The 12,136-nt window shown below is 42.1% G+C and overlaps 1 protein-coding gene across 1 annotated transcript in view; it reads left to right on the forward strand.

The window, feature by feature from the left end:
• The window catches only part of LOC103736559 (olfactory receptor 1J4-like), a 12,986-nt gene extending 2,349 nt beyond the window's left edge, over positions 1-10,637 (forward strand). The window contains exons 2-3 of the mRNA XM_008836066.2: positions 9,639-9,797; positions 9,998-10,637. Coding sequence (XP_008834288.2) covers positions 9,639-9,797; positions 9,998-10,637 — 799 coding nt within the window. The remainder of the gene's footprint in view (positions 1-9,638; positions 9,798-9,997) is intronic.
• The last annotated feature ends 1,499 nt before the right edge of the window (positions 10,638-12,136 follow it).

Below are 12,136 nucleotides of genomic sequence, written 5' to 3' on the forward strand. Positions count from 1 at the left end.
TACACATCGTCTCTAATCTCTTTGTGTCTGATTATTACTAGTCATAATCTGCTACCCTCAGATCCTTGGCACCTGAGTAAGGATATGAAGTCATCAGGTAGATTTCAATGATAACTTTTATCACCTCTACTAACTAACATGAAGTAAATTTTTATGCTTCCTCCTCAAATATAACTCATTTTTTATTTGTTTACTTTTTAATGTGTATATCAAACAGAACATGTCACACAATGTTATTCATCTATATACCCAGTTCCCAAATGGCACCCTCCCATAGCCACCACCCCTACTGGAGACCATATACTCTATCATCCCTGTTACTGTCCACTGTTTTTTCTAAGTTGGACTTTCTTTGTAGAATAGTCCACCTGTGGAAGTTTATTTCTAGGTTTTGAAATGAGTTAGTTTTTTGCTTCATGGGTATCAGTATTTCTACATAAGACAACTCAGTGCTCACAGACATAGTGTCTTATTTTGACATTTATTATGGGCCCATTATCTCCCTGGAATACTCTAGAAACTAATAAGTAAGACAAAATAGTTTTTCTTGACTAAATTTAAATAGTAGTTGTGGAAGAAGAAAGAGAATACATTCTATAAATAAATACTGAATTTAAGTGCTATAAAAGATCAGTTTAGAACATCAGGAATGTGGACAGTACACTGCAACTTTAAGAAATGTGACACAGACTGTGACTTCTAGACAAAGAGGAGACTGTAGTGAGGAGCTGAACCATGGGGAAAGTTTTAAGAAGAACATCCCAGGGAGCAGAAGCTGTAAGAGCAGAGTGAAGAGACACCAGCTGCGTTCCAGGAGACTGAAGTGACCAGAGGAGTAATTACTAGAAGAGCAACAGGAGAGAGATGGAACGCTAATTTGAAACTTTCAAGCTCTGCAAACTGCTATTTGACTTTTACTAAGAATTATTTAAGTAACCCTTGGGTACTTTTTAGCAGAGTGAAAGAACTTGGCCATTTTGTTAAAAACAAAGTCTATTGTGTATAATAAAGGACTCAGAACGATCCTATGGGATATATAAATAGTTTATTGTAATGAAGCAAATTAAAAATCCATTATCTCACATAGTCAGATATATTTATTAATTTTTATTGAATGTTTTTATTGAGTTCATATGTGTTCGATAGATTAAATCTTAATCATACTTAGAACCCTTCTCCCAGACCTCCCAATGGGAAGAAGCTTATGTCTGACACTGTAAACATAGCCAAACATACACGGCTGGAGAGGACATCAAATCTAGGGAAAACCTTCTCTGTCATATAACTAGAAAAATGAAATTTCTTGTATTTCTAAATTGGTTTTGGTATATTTTTTATTGAACTTAATCATTTTTATTCCCTTTTGACCAATGGCCCTCTCATAGCCTCCCATTGGAATTTACACATTCTGTCATTTGTATTAAGGTCTATCATGTCAAGTGAGGGTCCCAGATATCCCTCAGTGTAAGTTCATCCACTGGGTCTAGGCAGCCTATGTAGAGTCCCTCCCTGTAGGAAGATCGGCCCTTTTCACCCAGCAGTAACTAGATGCCAATAATTCTTCGACTGAGGTTGGGGATTGTTGCCCATTTCCACAGGTCTGTGCTGACGTTTTATCTGCTTGAGTTTGGGTAGGTCTTGTGAATGTTGACACCATTGCTGTAGGTTCATATGAGTAAGGTCCCAGGAGCTTGTAGGACTCTACTTACATATGATGTGCACCTTGTCCTTGGATCTTATTTTCTCCCTCCTCTTCTGCCTCCTTCCTGAGCCTGGGGTGGGTAGAGTGTAACATAAGAATCCTGACCTTGGACTCACACTCCTCAGACTTCTTACTCTCCACTCTTTGGTCATTTGTGACCTTTTGTGTTCCTGGCCCTCTGTTGTATGTGGGAACTTCATTGATGAGAATTAAGTGATGCATTAGTCCCCTCTTTACCCCTTGTTCTATGTTCCATGAGCCTTAGGTGTAGAGGTTGGATTGTAGATGTGCCACGTAGGCTTGGGAAATTTAGACAATGCCTTTGTGAGACCAGTTGTGGAATCCTGTAATAGTCTCTGTCTGTTGTGAAAGAGACTTCTTTGATGCATGGTAACTGGGATACTTATCTGTAAAAATAAGAATCCACATTTTGCAGAGTAAGAAATTACATATGTCTAGTGATGTGACAACTTTGGGGTTTCTCTAATTTCTAAGACCTTTTCAACCATGCGTATTTGGCTATGTTTACAGTACCACACATGAGTTTCCTTCCATTAAGTAGGCTTTAAGGCCCATTAGGTATTGGTTGATTACCCCAAGACAAAAGTGCCACTATTGCACTAATATTGTTTGGCGTGCCAGCCATTGATGTGGATTTTAGTTCTTGAAGCTGTGGTTGGACCATTGATTTATGTTTTTCCTTACCAGATTGCGTAGTGCTATCCAAAGGTCTGAGAGCTAGCTTTCAGGGGAGGTGACTTACAGGTCAGTTCCAGCTCCATTGTTCCCTACCGTATCAGGAATCAAATTCTGTCCTGTGGGGCAGGCCTCAAATCCAGTCAGACAGTGGTCAGTTATCCCATAACAGTTATGTCACAATTGTATCATTGGGAACATCTTTCCTAGCAGATCAGTATTGTAGCCTGCAGTGTCCAGTCCTGAGTGATCGTTGATGGCTTTTCTCCCCCAGGTGCCCGCATAACACCTTCTGTCATTTTTAAAGATAGCCAAAAGGCCTCCTGCCCATATCCCCAGTATGTATGATCCCATAATTAGGGACATCTCAGGACACAAACTTGACTCAATGGGCTTTAATATGACAGAATTCATGAAATCTGGTGGGAAAGATATGGGGGCAATGCTAATGGGAAGGGGATCTAAATATGAGTAAGATTATTCTATGAAATGCACAAAATTTCAATTAAAGCATATACTGAAAAAGCATAGTCAACAGGGAGGATGTTTCCTAATTGGTTTTAAACTGAGTCCTCTGTGTCTTCAAGTCCATAAGTATGGTATCTTCATCAATAGGGTCTTACCATGTAGTTATGATGAGTAATCAGGGGCAATAGCTTGTGTTGTTTTGGAGACCTCTGAGGCCTCCTTGACCCATAACTGATAAAAATAGGAGAGAGACTGGAGGTAGAGAAAGGGCTACAGTGGGGTCTAGCAGAGTGTAACTAGGTAGGTTAAGACATACCCTTATGAGGGGGGACAGGACCTACTTCTTCCTCTGCTTCTCTATCTTCCTGTCAATGATGTGAGCAAGTCATTCTATGCCATGCACTTCTACCTTGAGGCACTATTTTGTCACAGGCCCCAAACAATGGAAACAACTGATTATGGGTTGAAACCTCCAAAACTGGGACAAAACAGCTGTTGACCCTTTATAAAAGTTTATCATCTCAGGGATTTTGTGATAGCAATGGGAAGATGATAACATAGTGTCTTTGATGTCTGGACTGTGTTTGGGTAACTCTTGCATGAGCAGCTCTGTGCTAGCTGAGTCCCTGTTTAGTCCCTCCTGTGTGGGTTCCTCCCCAAGGACTGGTAGATTGAAGGTAATTTCTACTTTGATACTTTCTTAACCAGGAACCTAGGGACTTAACACTGAGTCTTTTGGTATCCTGCCTTTTTATCTGGAGCTCAGGGACAGGCAGACGTAAGTCACGAGGTCTTGGGATATAGAAGATGCCAGGTTTTTATTCTGAGACAGTGTCTCCCTGCAGCCACGGCTGGCCTGGAACTTGCTATGTATATATTAGGCTAATCACACAGAGATCTGCCTGTCTCCATCCCTTGAGTGCTGGGATTAAAGGCATGTGCCATCATGCCTGCCTGCTTTTCATCTCAGTGTCCTTAACAGAAGCCAAAGACTCAGATAGCTGGATTATCAGGTACACGAGATGACCAAGAGCTGGTAGAAGTCCGAAGTAGCTGGGAGTTCTTGGTTGGAAGGATGTGTGTTTCTGTCATTTTGTGTGTATTCAGGATGTTTTCCAAATGTATGCTGTGTGGTAGTGTGTTGCTTATAAAATGTAGGTATATCTACTCTTTGTGAGATTTGTCTGTGTGTGTCTGTGTGTGTGTGTGTGTGTGTGCATTATATGGAATGGACCAGCTTTTTCCTCTCTATATGTAGAACATAGAGCTCTAAGTAGGCATACATTAAGCAAGAGTGGGCCATTTATTTGTGGTTATTTTTGGGGGGAGGGAGTTCCAAATCATTTTAAAATAAAATATTGGCCATACTCTTATTCTATGACTCCTACATTTTCATCCATCAAGAGATAGATTTCAGTGGATAAGAGTGAAGGGTCTGAAGAAGACAGATGTACTGAGCATTCAGGAACAGTTTCCAGTGTTTGTTCATTTTCAAATGGGGTATGTAATCTTGCACTTTTTCTGAGTCATAACTGGCACACGGTTTCATGTACTTGAGAATGGTGTGTGTGTTTGAGTACGTGTGTGTTGTCCTTTTTATTTGAATGCACTATTTTTATGTGCTGTCCCCATGAATGGAAAGTGCCCAGAGCATCACTGACTACATGCATGGTAGGCACAGGTTAATGGGAACTGGAACTGTTATCCGGAGTGGGGGTGTATGTGTGCACCATCTGTGTATTTTATTGCCTGACAGGGAAGAGGCATTGATTTGTGTGATATATTTGATCTTGCGGGTTTTTTTTTCTTTGGTCTGGTGTGTGTGTGTGTGTGTGTGTGTGTGTGTGTGTGTGTGTTTCTATATTCTAAGTTGTGTTTTCTATGCCTTGATGGATGTGTTGTGTTGATTCTACAACTGTTTTGTGTGGCTGTGTGAGTTATTTGTGTGTTGAGTATCAAATTTTGTATAATAGTTGTGAGTTTCGTTATGACTCTGGGTAACTGAATCATACATCCTTTCTTCAGAACTACTATAGTTGGTAAGAAATCAGAAATCAGAAACTTAGGTGTCTGTTGTTATGTACATGTGTGTATAATGTACATATGTTCCATCTGTGTGTTCTAGAGCCTCTGATTGGCTCCTGTGAAGTCAAATTTCTCCTTACCGGTCTCTCACCAGTAATGATTCTTCACTGGGTAGACAAGCTCATGTGTATTTCATTACTGTGCAACTTATATAAAGACTGAGAGCCCATTGTCAGAAAATAATAGCTGGGTACAATCATCAGTCTGGCCCTGTACCTTTTTGTGTCCTTAATAGTGGATAGAGCTCTCTGAGATGCATACTCCTCACTATCTTTTTAAAAATATTTTAATTTTCCTGGATCTTGCTGTTATGATAGGATATTTACTCACATATAAGGGATTGGTGCTATGGACCGCAAAAGAGGGAAAACATACGTATCTTGCTTTCCTGAAACATGGAGATAAATCCCAAAAGTGGAATAGTAGGGAACAGATGCTACCAGAGGGGAGGTGGGGAAAGCGGGAGTGTTTGGATGGGAGGGAGGAAGGACACTTATGCAGATGACCATGGGAGTAGGGGGTGAACTCAGGAGAGGTAAGTGGGTGTTATCTTGGTAGAGAGTGGGGAAAACAGGAGTGCTTGGTTTCAGGAGTTAGGAGGGAGGTCAGACTGGTGGAGAGAGAGGAGAGATGAATGGAGTTTGGGTGGCATGGGAAGCCAGAGGTAAATGTGTTGACTTGGGAACGCCCTGAGAAATACACATAAGGTGTCTGAATATAAGTGCATGTGTATACCTGTGAACTGTATGTTAAGGAGCACAGATCCAGACAGGAGAGACCTCTGTTTGAGCAGTTGGTCAGAGTAGTCCAAGAGGCTTGCAAAATAACGCAGGCTATTGGAAGAACCCTTAGTCATCTGCCAAAATTTGAAGGTAAGATCCTACTGCTAAAGACAGGACATACTGCAGACACTGGACTTGAGCAATGGAGCCAAAACTGACCTGGAAGCCTTCTCCCTGAAGACTAGCTCTCATAATTCTAGAATATACTACGCCCACTGCTAATTGAGAAAACACTCAGTGGTCCAATCCAGCTCTAAAGCTTAATAACCACAATGACTGGCACAGCAAACTACTCTATTGGTGCCATTGTGGCACTGTTATGGCACGGGCAAGAAACAGCAATTTAATTAGACTTAAAGCTTTCCCCTTGTGGGGGGTACTCATGGGTGGTACTATAATTACAGTTGAATCCACATGGCTCGAAAGGTCAGAGATCCTAGAGAAAATATCTGTCTTATCTCTAGCCAAATGAAATTTCGCATCATATGCTAAATAGGGATCCTTATGTTTATAGACAAGGGTAATGTACATCATTCATCAAAGAAGCTTCATTTTACTGGAGGCTACTGCAGAGTACCACAACTGGTCACACACAGAGAATATACACCTGAGAGATGCCCAACCCTAGGTGATGCATCTACAGTGGAACCCCTATGCCTAAGACTCATGGAATATGGTGGAACAGGAAGGGGGTGCTGGATAGCTTTAGTGTCAACTTGACACACCTGGGTTGAGGAAGCCTCAATTGGGGAATTGACTCCATTGGACTGGCCTGTGTCCATGTCTGTGGGGCATCTTCTTGATTGTTGAGTGATGTGGGAGGGCCCAGCCCACTGTGGGTATTGCCACCTCTGGGAAGGTGGGCCTGTATTGGATAAGAGAGCAAGCTGAGCAGGGGCCATGGGAGCAAGCCAGTAAGTAGCGTTCCTCCATGGCCTGTGCTCCAGTTCCTGCTTCCAGGTTCCTGGAATGAGTTCCTACCTTGGGCTTCCTGATGAACTGCAACCTGGGAGCTGTAAGCTAAATAAACGCTTTCCTCCCCAAGTTGGTAGTGGTCAGAATGTTTTGTCACAGTGGTGGAGAAACAAACTAAAATGGGGGAAGGGAATATTAGTGCATCCTTCAGTTCTCACCAGTGACGCTTCCTTATACAACAGAGCATGATGCACACAGAAGGGCACAACTGACTAAGTTTTAGAGAATAAAACTGTAGAGTGTGTATCTGTGAATAGAACACCTATATTAAATCTCACTCACCCACAGCTCAGGTACCATTGCTGAAGAGGAGGTAGAAAGATTGTAAGGGTCAGCGTTGGTCCGTGAACAAAGGAAAACAGATTCTTTCAGGCCACAAGAAGCTTGCTCATGTGAACTTTTGGCAATGGTGGTGTTGTCCACAAGACCAGTGGCAACTCAATCAGATCAGGACCGAGCACAGAGTGGGGGAAATGCACTGGGCAGCAGGCTTACCCTAGCATGGGAACTGCTGGGAACTGATTACTAATGGGTGAGGGATACTAGATCTTCCCTAAGAGCTCTAGGTGGGATGACAAGAGTCCAATAGATGAACTTGCCCAAGGAGCCATCTCTCTGGCACCTGGTAGATCAGTTTAAAAAAAAGAGATTTTCTCATGAGAGCACCTGTGCATCTTCTTTCAAGTCACACAGGGTGACCAAAAGGAATTTCTTCCCCTGCTCACCTGCGGATGAAATTATTGGTTCACCAAAACACAGAATTTGATTTAAGGCTCATTAAAACTGTGAGCTTATCCTGAGGGTAGAACAGCCTAGATTTTGTCTGACTTACTTTTTGGAGGCCACTTCTGAATCCTTTGCCCTCCCTCAAGGAAACTGCCTGATTCGGAACCTTTGCGTAGTTTGATTTTCTTTGTGCTATACCTTAGATTCTTTTCCTGTATCCTCTCACTTTTCTGATGAATTTCTGAAGCAGTCCCTCTCTCTTAATCTGTTTGGGATGAAGTCCCTTCTTAAATGTCCAAGGTGGATTATGTTGGCAAGAACAAAGGAAGCAGATTCATTTACAGAGCATTTGTTGTATTACACCACCTATTTACCTTCATCATTGAGTGTGTCTCCAGCGGTCTCTTCCACACAAAGAAGGATTTGAATCCAGGTCATTTTTGTTTGCTTAGCCAGCCATTAAGTTTGAGTATTTACTTGACCTCCAACTTGTGGATTTTCTTCCAAACACACTTGAGTTGCAAACATTTTGATTTACCATTGGCTGAAATAACATGGGTTGTCAGACCTCATCAGAGGTTTAAATAAGTATGTTCTTCCTCTTCCCATGGGGAGAGATGATACCTTTACCCCTCTGCTCCTCTCTGCTCTTAAAGAGGCTTCTTTCCTCGTCTTCTGTCTGTGATGTATCATTTCTGAAGCATTATCTCTTTATATGGCTTAGGCTGGCCCAGAACTCTATATGCAGCTGATGCCATCCTCAAACTCAAGACCCTCCTGTGTTGCCTTCCTTAAGTGCTTAGATTGTAGGTTTGAAACTCACACCCTTCATGGACTTTCTAATGTATGAATGAAGGTGTAGGACCAGTAGATTGGTGACAAGTAGGGCATCTGATCATACTGACAGGGCCTGGAATTATGAAATCAGGTATTACTTTAATGATTAGAATCAATTACTTATCAACCGTGAGATTTAGTTTCCTGATACCTAAATTTAATGGTACATCAATGCCTTTGTCCTAGTAGGAGTTCATTCAACATCAATTATGATCAAATTTATGATACATTTTCAGAATTGGTTGTAATTCCATCATTATGACTACTATGAATTGAGTAGACTCAAAATCCTGAAGTCATGATAAAGTTCTGAAGATTCTGGCATGGCAGGTTCTGAGGTCTGTTACTATGAATGAAACCTTTACCGAAACAGAGGGAGAGAAGTGTGGAGAGAGGAGAGGAATCAGGGAAGAAGGAAGGAGATAGGGAGAGAGAAAGAGAGAAACTGGGATAGGAAGAGGGAGGGGAGAGTAGGGTGGAGAGGGGATAGAGTTAGGTGGAATGAAAAGACAAGTTTTCTATGCCATTGCTGCTCTTAGGGATTTAATCCCCATCACCATGGTCTAGGTTCTGAATTGCTATGTCCTCAGGGACTGTGCAATTCCAGGTGGTCAATGATGTTTTTTATCAGAACAGGGTCTGTTCTAAGGCCCACCTGGGTGGAGAGGGGATAGAGTTAGGTGGAATGAAAAGACAAGGTTTCTGTCATTTTTCTATGCCATTGCTGCTCTTAGGGATTTAATCCCCATCACCATGGTTTAGGTTCTGAATTGCTATGCCCTCAGGGACTGTGAAATTCCAGGCAGCCAATGATGTTTAATGTCATAACAGGGTCTGTTCTAAGGCCCACCTCAGTCTTCTATTGTTCTGAGTCCTGGAGTTTGATATCAGATTTTCTGCTGAATTTGTCCTACTGTACTGTCTGTCATAGACAAATGATGATGTGAAGGTATCTGCCCTTAGGTTATTTCATGCACTAACATAGATTTTCCCCATATTCTCATGGCTAGATGACAGCATTATTGCTTTATTGAAGGAATTCAGGGACACACAGTAATAATGGCCCAAGGAAACTGAGAATGTAAATTTCTGAGACTGGGGCCACCTCAAGCCTCCTGGCAGCAATCCTGTTACTCTTGCTCAGTATTCTATGAAATGCTTATAGATTGTGTGCTCCAGGAGGGAATTTTATTATCTGTTATGTTTCCAGTACTGAAAATACTGTATAGAAAACCTGTGAATAAGACTGCAAAGGGTGGAGTTTGTCTGAATTTCGGTGCAGGCCCCTGTAAAAAAGCATGCATTTTATGTGTACCTGCTGAGAAGCTCAGGACTCTGACATTTCTTTCTGCCTTAATTCCTAGCAGGAAAAGGACCATGAGGAAGGGGAACCAGAGCAGTGTGTCTGAGTTCATCCTCCTGGGGCTCCCCATCCAGCCAGAGCAGCAGGGCATCTTCTTCACCCTGTTCCTGGCCATGTACCTGACCACGGTGCTGGGGAACCTGCTCATCATCCTGCTCATCAGGCTGGACTCTCGCCTCCACACCCCCATGTACTTCTTCCTGTGCCACCTGGCCTTCTCTGATATTTCCTTATCATCTGTCACCGTCCCAAAGATGCTCACCTCCCCATCCAGCCAGAGCAGCAGAGCATCTTCTTCACCCTGTTCCTGGCCATGTACCTGACCACGGTGCTGGGGAACCTGCTCATCATCCTGCTCATCAGGCTGGACTCTCGCCTCCACACCCCCATGTACTTCTTCCTGTGCCACCTGGCCTTCTCTGATATTTCCTTATCATCTGTCACCGTCCCAAAGATGCTCAGCAACATGCAGACTCGGCACCTGTCCATTTATTATGACGGGTGCATCACTCAAATGTTTTTTTTCTCACTTTTTGTGTGTGTTGACAATTTTCTTCTTGGAGTGATGGCGTATGACAGGTATGTGGCCATCTGCCACCCACTGCACTACATGATTATCATGAGGGAGGAGCTGTGTGATTTTTTGGTGGCTGGATCTTGGTTCTTCTCTTGTATGAATTCCCTGCTGCACACCCTGCTCCTGTCCCACCTGTCCTTCTGTGCTGACAACATCATCCCCCACTTTTTCTGTGATCTCAATGAACTCCTGAAATTGTCCTGCTCAGATACTTCCCTCAATGACATAGTCATTTTCATTGGGACTCTTGCAGTTATTTATTTCTTTCCTTCCTCAAATAATTCCCAAGTTAAAGATGTAATTGCTTCAATAATGTATACAGAGGTGACTCCCATGCTGAACCCCTTCATCTATAGCTTGAGAAACAAGGACATGAAGTTGGCTCTGGGGATACTTTGGAAAAGACGAGTTATTTTAGCAAAGTGAGAGTTATGTACTCAAGTTCATAATTATCCTAGAGATGCTTCCAGAGATGCTTCCTTAAAATTGTATGTGTAAGTGGCTGGAGAGGTGGCTCAGCAGTTACGAGCTCTAGCTATGCTTGCAGAAGATCCAGGTTCGAATCATGGCTCCCAAACGGCAGCTAACAACTATCTGTAACTCCAGTTTCAGGGTATCTGGCAATCTCTTCTTTCCTCCACTGACATTGCAGAGCATGGGTGCACTTACCTACATGCAAGCTAAACACACGTATGTGTAAAATAAAAATAATAAATAAATTTTTTGAATTGTATGGGTAAATAGAGTAAATTGTGGAAATGACCACAGTATTCTGCACTTTTCCATTTTGGAGTTTATTTCTCCACTCCTTGAATATCAGCAGATCCTTTGACTTGATTTGACTAATAGGTTTGGTGGAAGTGGTTTTGAGATCTGCATGCTTAGAAAGGCTTTGTTCCTTCTATACTCGTAATTATGAAGTCACCATATAAGTTAGCTGAAGATAGTCTTCATGAAGATCAAAGCTAACATGGCGGAGAGCAAAGATGCTCCAGCTAGCACTTCTCCAGCAAAGTAGACTTCATAAGCCCTTCATAGGGCTCTGATGTGTCCTAGTTGAGATGATCTGAATTGAACCAAGTTCAGAAGTACCATTCACCTTAATATAGTGGCAGGCTAAATGTGGACACTATAATATTACTATGTAAACAAATGTATGAAAGACTATGTTTGGGACTGACATGTATCATAAGCTAACTGATGCAGTGACTTCCTATCACTGATGTCCTCAAAACTTTTCCTTTACTCTGTCTTCCCTCCTGTTCTGATCCTCTGATTTAATGGTCTTCCTTCCCCACCTTCTAGATCTCATTGGCTTCAAACGTACAGTCTCACAGTGTGCAATTCTCATGATCGTAACCTTCGCTGTGTCTACTGCTCCATGCTCTTCTCCCCTTACCTTTTTGATCAAGTGTAAAGTAATATTTGCAAACACATTGTCTCCCTTTCTACATAAGTTGTCATGATATTAAAATACATAGACCTATTTTTGAAGGGAAATATATCATCAAAAATGTGTGTTTCTCTATTTTAATACTTTATTATTTTTATTTTATGCATATGAGTTACTTGCCCGCATGTGGGTAAGTGCACCTGTGTTGTGCAGTGCCCGTGGAGGACAGAAAAGGCCGACAAATCCCCTGGATCTGGAGTTACAGACAGTTGTTAGCTTCCATGTGAGTGCTGGGAATTCAACCCAGGTCTTCTGCAAGAACAACCAGTGTTCTTAACTGTTGAGCCATCTCTCCAGCCCCTTGTGTTTCTTTTGCAAATAGTTTATTGAGTTTTTGTTGCATTTCATATAATAAATATTAATCAAATTTAGGCCCTTTCCAGTCCCAAAGCTTCACTGGTGAGAGTTGAGGATGCATTAATATTCTCTCTACCCCCTGTTTCACTATGTTCCATGAGACTTAGAAGTAGAG

The sequence above is a fragment of the Nannospalax galili genome, unplaced genomic scaffold (assembly GCF_000622305.1).
Source record: "Nannospalax galili isolate Female #2095 unplaced genomic scaffold, S.galili_v1.0 scaffold1198, whole genome shotgun sequence".
NCBI lineage: Eukaryota > Metazoa > Chordata > Mammalia > Rodentia > Spalacidae > Nannospalax > Nannospalax galili.